General features: G+C 40.5%; 1 protein-coding gene across 1 annotated transcript in view; it reads right to left on the bottom strand.

Moving 5' to 3' along the window:
- SLIT2 (slit guidance ligand 2) overlaps positions 1-18,746 on the bottom strand; it is a 350,885-nt gene that overhangs the window by 75,037 nt on the left and 257,102 nt on the right. Inside the window, 7 exon segments of the mRNA XM_023759096.1 lie at positions 2,833-2,901; positions 7,034-7,166; positions 8,182-8,348; positions 10,151-10,294; positions 13,667-13,810; positions 15,379-15,453; positions 18,440-18,509. Of these exon segments, the coding sequence (XP_023614864.1) occupies positions 2,833-2,901; positions 7,034-7,166; positions 8,182-8,348; positions 10,151-10,294; positions 13,667-13,810; positions 15,379-15,453; positions 18,440-18,509 (802 nt within the window).

Raw genomic sequence — 18,746 nt, 5'->3', positions numbered from 1 at the left:
CCCCCACCTGTGCACCAGGCCTCTATCCTATATAGTAAAAGGGTGATATGCAAACTGACCCTAACAGCAGAAAGACTGGGAATGACTGGTCACAATGACACACACTGACCACCAGGGGGCAGACACTCAATGCAGGAGCTGCCCTCTGGTGGTCAGTGCGCTCCCGCAGGGGGAGCTCTGCTCAGCCACAAGCCAGGCTGATGGCTGCCAGTACAGCGGTGGTGGTGGGAGCCTCTCCTGCCTCCTCAGCAGCGCTAAGGATGTCTGACTGCAGCATAGGTCTGCTCCCCGCTGGCAAGTGGACATACCCCGAGGGCTGCTGGGCTGCCAGAGGGATGTCTGATTGCCAGCTTAGGCCCAACCCCCCGGGGAGCAGGCCTAAGCCAGCAGGTGGTCATCCCCTGAGGGGTCCCAGACTGCAAGAGGGCACAGGCTGGGCTGAATGACCCCCACCCCGAGTGCACAAATTTTTGTGCACGGGGCCTCTAGTAATATATAATGAAATATAATCATATATAACATATACATATACATATTTTGCATTTACTTTAGGAAAAATTATGAATATATACACTTCCATATATTCAACAATGACACAGATATTAGTGAAGGTGTATATATTCACTAATGTTTTCCTAAAGCAAAATGCCAAATATATAAATAAGAGGAAAATTCATGAATAAATAATTTAGGATATAATTTATGTTAATTTATGTGTGTGTATTTATATTCACAAATTTTTTTGAAGTAAAATATATGAATCGTTAAATGCAAGATCCAGAATAGCTAATTATCCATTCCTTTATTAAAGCACCAAAAGTATCAGTAAAATGGACCTATTAAATTATGAAAATAGTAGGGATGTTATGGAAGCTCTAAAATCCATGTTCTCAACTGCTGAAGTACTATACCTAACTTTTAAAAGGAAATAAATATATCTATATCAGCAAAATGACTCCTTGGTGAAACCATTTGTGGATCTACAAAGTCTCATTTTTCATTTTCAAATTGGTTTTTAATAATTACGCACTGTCCTGCAAATGACCCGAATCTGCTCCAGTGACCCTTTGGAAACTGCAGCAATTTAAAGGTTTATTTAACAGAACAAAATGCACGTAATCGCTTGTTGCTGCTGTTAAACAAATAACTAGGGCAGAACAAGGCGCCTTGGAGGGTATTCCTTTTTCCTTAATTTCATAGTTTGTCATCTAAACAATCCTGGTTGCTTCTTACAAAGTGTTTTCCTGTATTTTTAAGGAAAATTGAAAATCGTAAGCATCATCTTAACTAACCTCCACCTCCCTAGGGCAGCAATTTTCAACCTTTTTTCATTTCATGGCGCACAAACTCATTATTAAAATTCTGCAGAACACCACAACTATATTATAATGTTTGCCGACTTCACAAAAAATAGGTATACCTTTGTTGTTGTTAATCCTCACTCATGTTGTTGTTAATCCTCACTCATTTATGTGAGTTATTTTTTTTGGGAAGCCGGGGAGGGAGGGAGGGAGGGAGGGAAGGAAACCAATAATGTGAGAGAGACACATTATTGTTTTCCCCCCACATGTGCCCCATCTGGGGCTGGATATAGAACCTGCAAACCAGGTACGTGCCCCTTGAGTAGGAATCAAACCCATGACCCTTCAGTGCATGGGCCGACATTCCAACCACTGAGCAACACTGGCCAGGGCAGAAAGAGGTATAATTTTGATACATTCAAAATTGTTGGCTATTGTTGTGTTGGCTATTGTCATTTTTTAAATTTGACAACCAAAGGGAAAAGATATCAGTGCCCCTGGCTAAATAGTCAGGCATAGCATGTTTTAAAAATTCTTGTAGCACTCCACTTGAAAATCGCTGCCAGAGGGCAATGTTTACATTGAGAAATTCAACATCTTCTGCTACCTCGGTTTCTAGAATTCACCAATTAGGAATAACCTCCTTATTATAGGAATAATAGAAATCTGCCTCCTAAGCCAGTCATATTTACTCTAAAACCAGATAGACTTAAACAAGATAAAAGTATTTCCCTTTACATTCACTATTGTTGCTAATATTTTGTTTTGTGAGAAATATTATCAGTTTCTATCAAGGCTACTCTAATTGTGACATTATATTGGGTGAGGTTATATATTTTTAAAAGCATTTTGCACATAACTAGATAGAAATTTTTGTGTGCTTAAATATAATCTTATATCTACTTTAAAATGGTAAAAAATTATTTACATACATGAATGAGAAAAAGTTATTGTCTTAGGACATCAAACCAAACTAAAACAACAACAACAGTGTTTTGAAATTTATACTCAGAATGTCAGCGTCTTTGTCACATTTTCTTAAATACTGTAGAAGTAAACATAGATTTTATAAAATGAATTTGAATACTGGAAGCCCATAACAATTCATAATTTATTATATAAAGAGAATCAAACCTAATAAACTAGATTTATGTTTCCAGTGAGATTACAATCATCTACTATCTCTTGTTTAAAGTCAAGAATAAAAATATGTTTTTCTACCTTTCCTTGGCTTGTATAAAATAGCCCATATTCATTATGAATAGTAGTACCCTTCTTGCCAAATCTTTACAATCCTTTGATACACAGACTTAACCGTATTTGTACTTTGACGAGAGGACCTTTTCTAGGCCTCGCCATGTCCGGACTGATACACAGTGAAGCCAGAGCTAGCGATCCAGAACCAGGTGAGCGAGGGGGAGTCTCTGACTGTGAGTTATATTATCCAGAAGGCTCACTACATCTCTGCCCCTGCTATCCCATTTTCATGAAACAGAATGAGAAGTCAAAGGCAGAAACATACGGTACTTACATAAGTGTTAAATGTTTGTAGTTAGAGAGTTCCTTCGGAACCAATGTGAATTGATTCCCATCCAGGTATCTAAAAACAAGAAAACAATATTATTATTATTCCTATTATTATTATTTTAATCCTCATTTGATGATATCTTTTCCATTCATCTTTAGAAAGAGAGAGAGAGAGAAAGAGAGAGAGAGGAAGGAAGGGAAGGAAGGAGAAAGGAAGGGAAGGAGGGAGGGGAGAGAGAGAGAGAGAGAGGAAGGAAGAAAGGAAGGAAGGAAGAAAGAAAGGAAGGAAGGAAGGAAGAAAGAAAGTAGGAAAGAAAGAAAGAAAGAAAGAAAGAAAGAAAGAAAGAAAGAAAGAAAGAAAGAAAGGAAGGAAGAAAAAGGTGGAAATGCATGGATGTGAGAGAAACACATTTATTTGTTGCCTCCTACGCTCTCCTGGAAAGGGGCTGGGGATAGAACCTGCAACTGAGGTATGTGACTTTGACTGGGTAGTGAAACAGGGACCCTTCAGTCCATGGGCTGATGCTCTAACTACTGAGCAAAGCCGGCTAGGGCATATTTTTAAAAAGTAACAGTAGTGTATCCTAGAATAGTTGAAGAATATTTCACTTTTATTGGAGGTAAGAAAGCACTTAGTAATTTTGACTTCAAGATGTCATGTTCATATCCCAGCCGGCGTGGCTCAGTGGTTGAGCGTTGAGTGGTTTGATTCCTGGTCATGGCACATGCCCTGGTTGCAGGTTCGATCCCCAGTGTGGGGCGTGCAGGAGGCAGCCAATTGATGACTCTCTCTCATCACTGATGTTTCTATATTTCTCTCCCATCATTGATGTTTCTATCTCTTTCTCCCTCTCCCTTCCTCTCTGAAATCAATAAAAGATATTTAAAACAAAGATGTCATGTTCCTAGCTGAGATTGCTATTGAAGAGAAAAAGAAAAAATTGCTTTGTCCAATCCAGCAGATTCTTTTGTGGATCACTTGGGCTAAATTCTAAAATCCAGGAGAGACTGGCGAGTCCAGTTCTTCGTGGTTTTCTGAGAAGGCAGGCATGTGTCCAGCCATTTTCTTGTCAGCAAGAAGGTTCATTCAAATAAGCACATTTGTAGTCAAACCCCACTTTGCTTGTGTTTATGTGGAGGCAGTACCATGAAAGGCACCCCCTACGGGCAGAACCTTGCTGCCGAGGGCGAGACCACTCTTTACCGCCGTAATATTACCAGCATATTAGTAAACAACAATGAATGTTGTAAAGGAGATATTTGGGAATTTAAACAGAAGTAGATTTCAATTAATAATACCTTAAAATAGTTTTTACCGTTGTATATCTACTTGCTGGTATTACTTGTAGGAGGTTTCTTAGAAAATCACATTTACCAAGTGCACAAAAATAGCATCTATATGCAAAAGTAATAATCAAATAACCATATGTAAGTAAATTGTCCATTTCTGATGAGAGTCAGCAGAATAATCAGAGAATAGATAGGCTCTGGGCTAACTGGCAAGACACAAAAGCAAAGGAATGCTTAAATATCCATGATAACTCACACACGTGTGTGCGTGTGCGTGTACGTGTCCACACACACACACACACACACACACACACACACACACACAATTCTGTCTCCTCCCAGGCTCTTCTCTCCCAGAATATAGATGGGGAGGGGTAAACATTCTTTCACTAACTTGGGTCATTTGTACAGAAGTGCCCACAATCAATTCTGGCGCAGGGGCATGTGACCCCCCTCCTGCCTCAGTGTTGGGGCCAATCTCAAGATCCGGGGTTGAGGTTATATTTTTTGCAGAATACAGCAATAACTGAGAAATTGCCTAAGATAACAGTCTATTTCAACTATTTCAAAACAAAAGCAGTTATGAAAAAATCACAAATTATCAAAGTACATAGTAAATATTTGATTAAGAGCCAGCACATGAGATGAGTCCTTATGCCTACTCAAAATTTCTGACTATATTTCAACTCCTCTCCCTCCTTTCTTCTTGTAGATAAATGTTTTCTTGTTACCACTAGAGGGCAGCATAATCCCATGTACTTCAACACTCTCCCTTCATTCCAGAATGTAGTGCTATGCATGTTTACATGTAAAACAATCTAAGAGGGAAATTATATGGAACTGATTAAAAATAATAGATACCGTTTGTTTAACATTTTCCACCAACATTATTTCACCAAATTCTTTAATAATTCAATAAAATAAGCACATGGCATTTTTCTAATACAAGCATATATAAAGAGAAATACTGCTGACTCAGTGTGGTTCTAAGAATAAGCTCTCTGGGGGAGTAAACCTAGAATTTACAAGAGATGAGTTCATTCTTTTCATCTCTGAAATCTATTTTCTGTAGCAAAAGAGATTACTTTAAAACATTTGTAGAGAAATAGATGGAAGGCTTGACTACATGATAAAAGAAACACGGAAATGGCATAGACAGGACATGGATCAAACAGGTTCTCAAATATGGTTTAGTAAGGAAATGAAAGAATGTTAAATATTTTAATGATTTTTAAAATATATTTTATTGATTTCAGAGAGGAAGAGAGAGGGAGAGAGAGAGAAACATCAATGATGACAAAGAGTCAAAGAGTCATTGATTGGCTGCCTACTGCACCCCCCCCACTGAGTATGGAGTCCACAACTGGGGCATGTGTCTTGACCAGGAATAGAACCATGACCTCCTGGTTCATGGGTCAACGTTCAACCACTGAGCCATGCCAGCCGGGCAAATTGTTTTCAAAAATCAAGGTCAAAATTATTTAATGGGAACCAGGTAAAATGACTAAGAGATAGCCAGTTAAATGGTCCAAGAAGAGATTTAGCATCAAGACAATCTGAATGGTATGCTATGTCCTTGGTGGGGTGCACCTAGAATCAATGCATACAGACTATTCCATAGGCATCTAGCTTCCCAACGCTGAATGGAGGGAAACCTTCTGAACTAAATACACATTAAAGTGAGAATTAAGTCTTTAATTACACACCACATACACACAAAAAAACAGTGCTTATCATTAACTAACAACTGCGACTGGTAGTCAGAGAGAGAAACCGATCACCTCACAACTATTCAAATCCGAGAGGGACCTTCTGTGCACACATGCTAAGATCGCACGGTTTCTGTCTAAGCGTTCCATTCAGGACCAAATTAAGATTCAGAGAACTGCACAGGATTTGAAAACAAGTTTTCTGACAACTGAAGTGGCATCTCCTTAAACCTCATTAAGAGTGTTCCGCGTGGACCAAAGTTTATCAAAGCTGCTCATTGGGGGTACTTGGATGCATCTGCATTAATGACAGGTACGCATTTGCATGAGGTAGAGTTGGACTTAAATCGTTTTTGATGCATGGTTCCATAGAGACAAAAATCAATGAGGCAAAATAACTTAATTGCATGTCAGGCATGTGTACATGGCCCATGGTACACAGATGAAGGAATGGAACAGAGCACGCATGCAGACCGTTTAAGCAGTCTAGTCTCTGATTTATTCTATTTCCCACACAGAGCAGCACATAGCACGAGGCCGCTAAGGAGGTGTGGGTGGTGCTTAGTGTCTGGATATTGTGCCTTGGCAATGTACTCTGTGGTTAAATGTCAGTAATGAAAATGTTAGAGATAACTGGCCCCACACCCTTTACAAACCGAGGGACTCTGATTCAAGTCCAAAGGGTAGTCACACATTTCTTTTTCAGGATTATGCCAGCTTCTCCCACCTCCCAGATGTTAATGCACCACATATGGTGAGATGTTCTCCCAGGAGACACAGTGGTAAGGGATACTTAACCAAATGGGATATCCTGACACTGCAGATAAACTAAATATACAGCATTTCCCACGGTGCACTGGATGAGTCCTGCAACATACTCCATGGGAAAAGGGCTATAGAAACAAGTAAGTATGGGAGCTACCTCACATTTTACCACCTTCTCTTGGAGCTCCACAGTGCACCTTGGCATAATAAAGGCACTGAGAAATCCTGCAGTGAAAGAAGAGAAACACACACAACCGGCATCTCCCAAGGTCTCTGAACTAGCTTTCGTATTATTTGTTTAAGGTTTTATGTGATACTAATTAATGGCCCCTAGAATGTAATCTGCGAACAGGACTGTAAAAACTTCGGTGTGAAGCCCATTTCCCTTGGAGTATGACATATTCAATATTCAGAAAAGAAAGACAGACAAGCTTTACTTACAATTCAGTGACATCTCTTGGGATTCCTTTGGGCAAACCCTTCAAGCCCTTGTTGCTACATCGGACCACTGTGTCCAAGCAGGTGCACTCCGCGGGACAGCGGGACAGTGGGGAACAGCTATTGTCATCATTTCCTAAATTGCCAAAAGACATACAGGAAAACCCAGATTTGCAGCTTTGAAGAGGTTAGAAATGATTTTATGGCTTTAAATTAACGTAACAAGCACCCATCTCGGGCCATATAATCACGGAGGTGGAGGGCAGTAAGGATTTACAGACACCATACGTTTCATACAGCTCCATTTCCAGACAGCCGAGGGCAGAATTCCAGAAAATAATGTCCAGGGTGTATCATCAATACAATGATAATAGTTACTGTCTTTGTGCAGTTATTTATATAAATTACACTTTTAATTAGAATCTATGTGTTAACTGAATTAAGGAGACAGACATGAAGAGGCATAAAGGGACAGAATTATTTCAAATGTTTCGCAAAAATGGTGTGGGTCCCTCATTTTTAAAAATATATTTTTATTGATTTCTGAGCGGAAGGGAGAGGGAGGGAGAGAGAGATAGAATCATCAATGATGAGAGAGAATCATTGATCGGCTGCTTTCTGCATGTCCCACACTGGGGAGCCACGCCAGCCAGGCAGGGTCCTTCATTTTAAAGTATGAACTCAAATCAGTTCTGTATTCACTGGCAATAATTACAGAACCTGTTTCGTGTACTGACAGGGTTACTCCAATAAAATGCCATGATACATAGAGTGCATGAAAAAGCGAAAATTATTACTTTTGTTGGATTTCCTAGCATTTCTATTTTAGAAGTCAATTGCTTTTCTCATTTGGAAATGATAGCTACTAGAAGAGATGCTTAGGGTAATAAAGAAATGTTAAAATGAAGCTGTAAAAACAGTACCAACTGCCAGTTGGAAACTGGAAAATCTACAGCCTTCAAAAGCACAAAGTAGGTTTGGATAGGAAGGTGCCCTCTGAGAAAGGAAGTGTCCTCTGGCTAAAACGTAACAAAGCAACGAAAAAGATGCGCCAGGACTATCTTTGGGCGGATACGCTGGGCAGCTGCACCCTTAGCATCAGCACAGTCACTGGACGCCTGGGGACCACAGGCTGGGCGCGGCCTTCTTACCATCATCGCAGGTGAAGTCTTGAATGGCCACATCCTGGATGGGGATCTCCTTGAGGAAGTAGGGTTTCTGACAGCGAGGGTTGCCCGTTACAATTCTTTTCTTCCGGAGCCATTCTCCCAACCAAGCCAGGTAGCAGTTACAGTTGAAAGGATTGGCCAAGAGGTTTCTAAGCGCCACATGCAAGCAATGCAGAGTTGAGTTCAGTCAGGGTTTCTTAAAAAAGAAACCTCCTTATTTCTCAAAACCCCATTCTACCACTTCCCACACGATTTCTGCTGAAATGGTTCCTTATGTTTCATAATGCCCCCCAGCCCCCGATTCATACCCCATCACAATATATGGGATGCATTTTTTTTGCTAAAATATTTATGTGTAAAATTTGCAAAATAACAAGACTTTCATATGCGGAATTCTTTCAAATAATTTCATGCAAAAAATAAAGTGAAAGCAGCAATTTAGGGCTTATGCAGTGGATCCTGAGGGATAGCTCATTTAGAGATCATTTAAACTTATCTGAGGTCTGAGCTGCTGTCAGACTCCCCTGCCCTGATAATGCAGCAACTTAATATAAAGATGAAGGCTGATTACCTTATATTATTGAGTTTAACCTGACAACAGCTATTTCATTAATTTGTCATTTCAAGATTTCCATTTCTTATTTGCTCAAGAGAATAGGTTTCCCATCGAAGCTGACAGCTGAGTTGATTAAATGCCAGTTATAAAAATGAATTCACTTCTACAAATCTCCGCACTTTTGGCATCTCACCACTTCAGCACAAACCTATTGACGATCCCATTATTTATAAACATGCCATGTTTAATATGCACAAATTAGTCACCCCATGTAAAATGTCGCACTTTATGTGGGAAGGGGATCAAGTACTTTCCTGATGGAGGGATGCTTTCCTCAAATTATTTCTTCAGCAACTTGAGCTATGTTGAACATGCTCCCCCCCCCTTCTTTTTTTGTTCTTTCTAACTACCTTTAGAGTTAGACTAGTATGTCACCATTACAGGAGAATCTGATTTGATTTGTAATATTTATATTTTCAAGCACTGCTTCTTAGATAGTGATATGTAATATGCTTGCAATGCATTGTTTGGAGAGGGTGTGTGTGTGTGTGTTTGACACTTTCTAAGTTCTGGGTCTAGACTAGACCTAACCTACATAACATATCCTTCTGGAAAGGCTCAACCTATTTCTTTAATATTTTCCTAATGTCACAGTTAACGCCCTCTAGTGAACAGCCCTTCTTGCTGGTCAGGTCACCCCGATGCAGCCCCTGTCACCGTGAATGGCCCTTGAACATGGGGTGGTGGAAATGACTTTAAGAACCCATTGTGGCCCTCGAGTCAAAAAGTTTGCCCACCCCTGGTCTAGACCTAACCTACATAACATATCCTTCTGGAAAGGCTCAACCTATTTCTTTAATATTTTCCTAATGTCACAGTTAACGCCCTCTAGTGAACAGCCCTTCTTGCTGGTCAGGTCACCCCGATGCAGCCCCTGTCACTGTGAATGGCCCTTGAACATGGGGTGGTGGAAATGACCCTATCAACTCTGTTTGGATGATACTTATACTGAAGAGATGCCCGTGCAGAAACACTCAGGGAAAGCTACAGCATTTCCTTTGCTTGCAGCACAGTCGAGTTATAATAAAATTAAAATTTCAAAATGAAGCCACAGCACATTATTATTAAAAAAAACTGATTGAACAATACTATGATCTTGGTTACATTTTCATATAAGATAGTAGGTAGTCTTTTTAGAGAAAGTTAAAATAAGTTTAACATGAAGAAATTTGTCTTAAAAAAAACACACCACAAAACAAAACACCACCACCACTTAATCCTTGATCACATTTTTATGAAATGCCTAACAGTGCGTTAAAGTGCTATCAATGAAAGTAATAAATGTAACACAGAGGCCCAAGTAATACACAGATGAAGACTATTTTTCATACTCACAGAGTAGATAAGGAATGGAGAGTGTCAAAGGCCCCTGGTGCAATCGTAGTAATTTGATTATCATATAAGGAAAGCAGCCGCACAGAACTCAGCCCTATGAAGCTGTCATTCCCCACACAGCTGATGCGATTACTTCTCAACATCCTGAGGGGGGAAAAAGAGAACATTGTTATGGAGATAAAGCATCAGGCAATCACTTTTGCCTATTTGAGGACCAAGATAACCCCTCTTTGCAAATCTGTAGCGGTCAGGACTGTTTCCTGAATGTTCTCTAGTCATTAGGAAGCCCTGTGGCTATGCACTGAGAGCCTTGTGCAAAAATAAAACAATGATTACCCTCAGTTACAAAAAGCAAGGTGAGCCTAGGTGTGGATTTCCAACCCCACCTGATGAGGGGAGGATGCGTCCCTTGGATGGCATAATTTTGTTTGCCTGATTACATAACGTCCTAAGGCACCTGCAGCTCTGTGAGCCCGCAAGGCCCTGTGACCTGTGTATTCACTGCAGTACTGCATTGAAGGCTGAACAGAAAGGAGGCAGAACAGAATCAATAACCACAGCAGATGAAGGATGAAGGGCATCTCAAGGACTTACAGGCCAAGTCAGTGTCAACATCAGCGGGGGAGTCAAACTTGACTGAACGTCCACAGAGCCTGCACACATCATTTTAATTATGAAAACTGCTTCATTGTTTTAAGTCCAGAACTTAAAAGAAGCAATAAAGATCTCAGTTGTTCACAGTGAAGGTGAAAGGGGTCTTCTCTTTAGACAATTCTGACCATTTTTTTTCTTTCTTTTTTTTTAGTCATTAATAGGATTAACACTGTGCTCAAGTTTTGGCTCTGTTCTTGATTTTTTTTAAAAAAACTGATTATTTGTGGGGCTTAGAAAAATTGCAGAAGGTTTCTAAAATCCCCACGTCAAAATGAGTCATTGCCATAAGTCGTACTCATAAATGCTGAAAAGTTCATTTTTTCCCCTTAATTTTTCTAATTGTCAGTTGATGACTCTGAAGATTGCAAGATGTAAAAAAAAGAGGCAGAACAAATGAACACCAAAGTGTTCCTTTAAATTCCTAGAATAAATAAGAAACACCCACTTCTGCATCCTGCCAACTCATGGGTAAGAAGAAAGGATGAAGCCCTCATGAAGACATCATTTTACGCGATGGCACAAAGGCACAACGGAAAGTATTTCTATCAGCTCCACCCTTCACCATAAAGAATGAAGAGCGCTTGGTCTCACTCCTGTTGGAGTGAGGAACGCCTGGGAGGAGGTGAAGAAAGCTTAGCTTTCTGTCACTACAAAAATCCCTACCACCTTTCACCTGGGAGCGGGGATTCAAACCAAGACTCACTGAAATATGGACATGCGCTGCTAAGAGATTTAGTAGTCCCGGAGGGTTAAGAACTTGGGGGACAGTGGGGGTGTCTTGCGAAAATCTTTATAGCTCCAAGCTGAAAGTTACCACTGAGCGGAATATAAGGTCCAGATAAAGCTGCCTGAGGCCTCTGACTACCCCGAGCTTGGCTCTGAATGCTCCGTTATGTTCGTTGTGATACAGTGGGATTAAGGAGTGAGCCAGTTGGATGTCTGGCTGAGGTGCCCAAACTTAAGAGGTACAAAAACAGGGCTAGGAACATAATGAAGGAGAAAGATGAATCCTGTGAATGAAACTAGTCAGAAGAAATGTTTTGATAAGGTCTTTGCTGTGGTGTTATGAATGGAGCTGTGTTCCTCTAAAATTCATATGTTGAAGCCCTTGATACCCAATGTGATTGCATTGGAAAGAGGGCTTTTAGGGAGGTAGATAAGGTTAAATGAGATCTTACGGGCGGGGTCCTAATAGGATAGGACTGGTGTCCTTGTAAGAGAAAGGGACACAGAGCTCTCTGTCCCTCCATGACAGAGGAAAGGTCAATAAAAACACAGCGAAAAGATGGCAATCTAAAAGCCAACAAACGAGCCTTCCCCAGAAACCAACCCTCTCAGCACCTTGACCTTGGACTTCCAGAACTGTGAGAAAACAAATTCCTGTTGTTTAAGTCATCGGGTCTGGTTTCTCATGACGACAGCCCAGGACAGACCAATACAATTGGAGTTACAGTTCCTGTTCCTCCTACTGCCCGTTCAAGAAGGTTCCAATGACAAGGAGTCCCTCAACTATTGTCTCCGAAGGAAGAATTCTGCTTGCTGCAGGATCTGCATTTTGCTGAGTTACCTGAGACAGCTTGGGGGTAGGGAGAGGGGGCAGGAGTAGATGCAGCCATCCATGGTATAGCTTTTCTGCCTTCTTCTACACACTCAGTATCTCTGTCCTAAAAGGCTGAAGGAATATTTGAATATTTGCATAACATCTTGAAGAGGCTCCAAGTTACCCACGAGAGGGGTCAGCAGGTGGCAGCTGGGTCCTGCCGGATGGTTAGGTTCCAGGCTGTGCCTCAAGGAGCACAATTCTACTTCCCTGGGCAGAGGCTGTTGAGCAGGATTTGAAATTGGGATGCCAGCAACATCCCCACTGACTGGAGGAGAGCTCTCTGCCCGTGAGAAAGAGCAGGTCATGGACTTCCAGGCTCTCAGTGCCCTGGTTGTGGCTCTGAGGGCTGAGGGAGAGGAGAGGGTTTAGGGGAGACAGTGGAGCTGGGGCCCCTCTCCACTACCATTGCCAGGGCTGCAGCTTGGTGACAAAGAGTTTCCTGCTGTCTTCAGAGTTTGCTTTGTGTCTCTTCCAATGTTCAGGCCACCACTTTTGTCAAACATAATTACATACTTTGGAGATTATGAAAAGTACACAAGTGCTCTGTAGAAATCCAAGTCACTCTAGCGTTGTCCTTAGGAATCAATCCGATTCCATCCTCCTTGGCCAGCAACCTTTTAGAAACATACAGAATTTCCTTTCCCCAAGCTCACAACCCCGGGGCAAGTGAGTACTCGTAACCCTTGGCATATTTGCTTTGAAATTGGTAGTCAAAGTTCCAACACCAGTCAGTGTCTTTTGCACTAAGACCTTGCAGGGCAGCCAGAGGGGTTCCCCCGGTGAAATGATATTCTGCCAGGCGGCTGGAGCAGATGCTGAAGCCAGGGACCTGGGTCCAAGACAGAGTCTTAGAAGGAGGGATTTGAGGAAAAGGAAGAAGAACCATTGTTCTGAGGCTGATCAGAGGATTTAAGCTCCACAAGGAGTAGAGCAAAGACCTTCTTGTTGTGGAATCGCAGCCAGGAGAGACCCTTTTCCTCTTCTGCAGGCAACATGCAGAAGTCAAGGTATTAGAGGAATAGACAATCTGCATCCACAAACAACGTGTGTGTGTGTGTGTGTGTGTGTGTGAGAGAGAGAGAGAGAGAGAGAGAGAGAGAGAGAGAGAGAGAGAGAGAGAGAGTTAGAGAGAGAGAAAGAGAGAGAGCGAGCTATGGCTGGGGTGATGAGGAAGAATGGAATCTCCATCCCCTCCCAGGATTGTAACGACCATGAAGTACAATCCTGTAGAAGAATCACAACGCGATGAGAATACTTACAATGTTTTGAGGCTTTCCAATCCCTTGAACATCTTATGCTGCACATTTTCCAAACGATTACTAGTGAGAAGTATTTCATTTACACCAGATGCTCCTTCGAAAGCTCCCTCTTCAATGTCTGTAATCTTATTGTTGCTAAAGTTTCTAAATAAAAAGTGTTGAAACACAGGTTTTACACAATCTCTTTCTCACAATGAGGGCACCGAGACATGTTTGATTATTTTCTCCTGCTGAACAGTCTCCCACCATCTCCAATCTCTGCCCTGCCCAGGGCTCTGAAGGGACACCGCTTTGGGATTTTACCAAGCCAAAGCCATAACACTTCTGAGGGGTAATGTTTATGGTGAAAAATACCAGCCTGGTCATTGTCAACATGATCTGAATGGGTCTCTAGGAGTATACAATTCTTGAGGTCAGGTATTGAGTTGAATAAACCTTTGTTTGCCACAAAACTTAATGAGGAACTTTTCAAAGAAATGCTCCTGATTAAAAAGTATTCCTGAATTAACGACTAAAAGAAGGCAACTGAGTAAAAAGGAGGGTGGGCTAAAATATACCAGCATTTACATAGCTTCAGAGATACATCCAAATATAAGTTTGTTCCCAGGGAAATTTCTCATGGAAAAATGGGTCAAAACAACCAACTCCACTGTCAGAATTTTGTGTGATATGAAAGACTACAATGTTTGCCTGGATGTCCAGTTGAGGCAACACCTTTCTCTTTCTCACTGCTCATTCCAAGACCAGGAATGTCCACAGAACAAGGGTGATTTTTACGTATCATTTTATGCCTCTCAGAACATTGCCCATAGTAGCTTCTCAAAAAATATATATTGTATAGAAGGGAACCTTATAGCTAGACAATAACAACAACAACAAAAAAGAGCAGTTCACGTCAGAGAAAAAGGAGGACAACTAAGCCAGTAGAAACTCTTTGGGAGACAGTATATAACCCTGGGGTCAAGCACACAAAAGTAGTTTTAGTCCTCTCTGCCTCTTATAGTCTCTGTGACCGTGGGCCAGTTACGTGTATAAGAGCACGGGTATCATGGAAGAATGCTCCTTCCCTCTCTCCTATGAGGAGGGTGCTCCATGGACTCTTGGCCTCTGCCCTGTGGCTCCCTCCCCTCATTCTCAGGGGGGGTGGAGTACTGTTTTGAATGTTGCTGAAACTGCTGAGCTGAGAAAATTATTTTGAAATATGAGTTGTAGATATGTAGTCACACAGATGAGCTATCAAGCCAGTTTAGCAATTATTAATTTTGACTATCTCCTAATGAAAGTTTAATGAAGCAAAAAGTCAAATAGTTGACATGAAAGTGCTGAAAGAGAAATAACAGCACGGTTTGGGGAATAGCACAGGAAGTTACAACACATGACTGCCCGCTCCCCCCCCCCCCACCCATGTGCTTAGATGCTGGATTCCTGCTGTGGGCCCACAGCAGACCAGCTGTCTGAGCTACAGAAAGATGCCACTGCTCTGCTATGGAAATGGAGTTGGCATCATTGGAATATACAGAAAAATGCCAATTACTCTGGTTCCTCTCAGAGATTACCCTCAATTCGTGCCACAGGTAGTCATTATAGGAACATTTCTCTGGATTTTTTATATTTTCCAATTTCCAAAGAAATCGAAATAAAACTGCCAAGGGGTGGGGAAAACACAACAAAACTCAACAGAAAGTCACAAAGATGGCTAATGCACGGCTTACATTTTACGTAACTGAGGAAGTTTCTTGAAGATTCCTGTAGCTTCCAATACGGTGAATTCATTATTATTGAGACGCCTAGGGAAAGAGAAAGAGCAATGTTTCAACACCAAGGGTCAGGAAGGGATTGCGTTTTATTTCTCATACAGAGGGATACCATTATTTGATCACGACCCTGAAGCAAACTATAGGACACATATCATGGAAGATCTGTGGGAAATGCCCTCGCGCCCTCAATATCCATGGAGGATTGGTTCCAGGACCCCCATACATACCAAAATCCACGGGTGCTCAAGTCCCTTATATAAAATGATGAGGTATTAGTATATAACTTACACACATCTTCCTGATTACATTAAATCATCTCTCCATTACTTATAATACCTTATACAATGCGAATGCTATGTAAATAGATGTCATGTTGTATTGTTTAGAGAATAATAACAAGGAACTATGCCTGTAGATGTTTCACCTTTGGAATAGGGCACCACTGTAGGCCTAACTATGTGTGAGTAGGACATGTCAGCAGCAAAGTAACTTTAGAAAATATTTTTGACCTAAGGTTGTTTAAATTTGCAGATGTAGAACCCAAAACTATGCAAGGCCAACTGTACTGAATTTTTCCCCATTTCACTCAAATTTTAATGATCAAAATAAAATATATAAGAAGCACATAGCAGAAAAAGCCAATAATTGAAAATCAGATTAAACTCTTTTATCACAAGCTTTATTTTTACTGTCCCCTCCCTAAGAAAGCATTTTAGGCCATTTTTTTTCCTCGTCACTTACTCCATAATTTTTATTTAAAAGCTTTAGTGTTATATAATGTATATGCCATGAAGTTCACCCTTTTGAAGTATATAATTCAGTGGTGCTTAGTATATTCACAAAATTGTGACACCATTTTTGCTACTTAATTCCAGAATATATTCATCACCCAAAAAAGTTCATTCCTTTTTATAGCCAAATACTCCTCCATTGTATGGACATACCACATTAAGTTTATTCACTTATCAGTGGATGAAGATTTGGTCTGCTTCCACTTTTAGATTATTATAAATAATGCTGCTCTGGACAACAGTGCACAAGTTTTTCCGTGGACATATATTTTCAGTCCTTACATCTGTGTGAAATTGCTGGGTCACATGGGAAATTGAGGTCTAACTGAGAAATAGCCAAACTTTTTTCCCAAAGGGCCTGCATTATTTTACAGTCCAGCAGCAATGTATGAGGGGTCCTATTTCTCTCACTTACTATTGTTATTTTTTTGTGTTTGCTTTAATGGTCATTCTAGTGGGTGGGAAGTGTTACCGCTTTGTGGTTTTGATTTGTATTTCCCTAATGCCTACTGATACTGACCATTTTTTCATGTGCTTATTGGCCATTTGTATATCTTCTTTGGAGATATGTCCATACAAGTAATTGACTACTTTTTAATTGGATAATGTACATTTTTATTTCTTAATTTTATGGTTAAGTTGTAAGAATTCCTTATTCATTCTGGATAGGAGTCTTTTATCATAATACATATGGTTTGCAAATATTTTCTTCCAGGTGCTAATTTTTAAATGTATAATTTTTAAAAAAATTCTTAATTTCTTAAGACACACACGGCCTTGCTTCTAATACAATTCTTGATTGACAAGTAAGCCTCCTTAACACATTCTCATGCTGGAAGATGGGATTTGGATTTACTGTTTGTAGTATTATAGGCAATAAGCATAGCTCCCAACACGACTGTAAAAATAGAGTTCAGGGCTTTGGCTGCATGCTCTCCATGCCTTTCTAGAAGTCCCGGAGCTCTGGAATAGCTTAATGAACTAACAGGAATAAAAAAGCACCACTATCATCACAGGGAGCTAGTTTCTGTCATCTCTCTGAAAGCATGACATTATTTTTAATTATTCCAATTGCTCAAAATTCATTAAGTAACAGGCACGAGTTTAGACACAGTGGGAGATCAACTATAAAACACAGTCCCTGCCATGGAGGGGCCGTAATCTCGTTGAAGACAAAAGGATTATGCATGCACAGAAAGACAAGCAACTATGCAAAGTGGATAATGACAGATACCAGATGGTGCTACATATAAACATGGCTACGATGTTCAGAAAATGATGAGATTTCACCAGGCTTTTCTTGGATTTTTTAGAACACTAACATTAAACGTCTCACTTAGAAAAGTCAGTAAAGGCAAAACGTCCACGGCATAGTACCTATAAATGATTCAAGGAACATATTTTAGCAGCAAGCATGTGCCAGGCCCTTTGTTAGGGTGATAAATATAAATCTGATCACACTCTGTCTTTTCAGCTTTTCCTGCTATCCTACCTTTTGTGTTTTAATACCTGATAATCACCGAATCCTTCCAGCCATGAGTCAGTGAGATAATAAAGCAGATAAAAAAGACTATCTTTTTCAATTCATAATGAACAGTCAAAATGGTGATTCTCAAACTACTTTATATGGTTGCTGTAAAGACTAACTATGCAAAACATCTATGCATTGTTTAGAAATGGGTTTGGACATAAATACTAAGAATTAAATATCAAGTGAATGCTATTATTAGTAGTATTACTAGGTACTAGCTAGATTTTTGAGAGATAAATTAATTTCTGTAATTGTATCTTGGGCCAGAAAGAAGAAGTAAGATAGCCTCTAAAATATTCTTGGCTCTGGCTGGGTGGCTCAGTTAGTTGGAGCATCATCCCATATACCAAAAGGTCGTGGGTTAGATTCCCAGGCAGGGCTCATATAGGAGGCAACTGATGGATGTTTCTCTCACACACCAATATTTCTCTCCTCTTTCTCACTTAATGTCTCTCTAAAATCAATAAACATATCCTTATATGAGGATTTATATAATATATATGTATATATTATACACACACACATATATATATATATATACATGTATATTCTTGTACATAGAAGAGTTATGCAAATGTGTATTAACAAAGATCAATGTAATTATTGAGAATAAAAGGGCAAGACAAAAATCCTACTATTTTGATGCTTTTGTTTCCTCCATCCCAATCTAGATTCTGTAGGAAGAGGGACTTACAGTTCTGCAGTGTACTGGAGAATGTGTACTGGGGGATGTGTACTGGGGGATGTGTACTGGGGGATGTGTACTGGGGGATGTGTACTGGGGAATGTGAACTGGGGGATGTGTACTGGGGAATGTGTACTGGGAATGTGTACTGGGGGATGTGTACTGGGAATGTGTACTGGGGGATGTGTACTGGGGAATGTGTACTGGGGGATGTGTACTGGGAATGTGTACTGGGGGATGTGTACTGGGAATGTGTACTGGGGGATGTGTACTGGAGAATGTGTACTGGGGGATGTGTACTGGGAATGTGTACTGG

Source organism: Myotis lucifugus, unplaced genomic scaffold (assembly GCF_000147115.1).
Source record: "Myotis lucifugus unplaced genomic scaffold, Myoluc2.0 scaffold_147, whole genome shotgun sequence".
Taxonomy (NCBI): domain Eukaryota; kingdom Metazoa; phylum Chordata; class Mammalia; order Chiroptera; family Vespertilionidae; genus Myotis; species Myotis lucifugus.
This window is presented reverse-complemented; position numbering and strand designations above follow the sequence as displayed.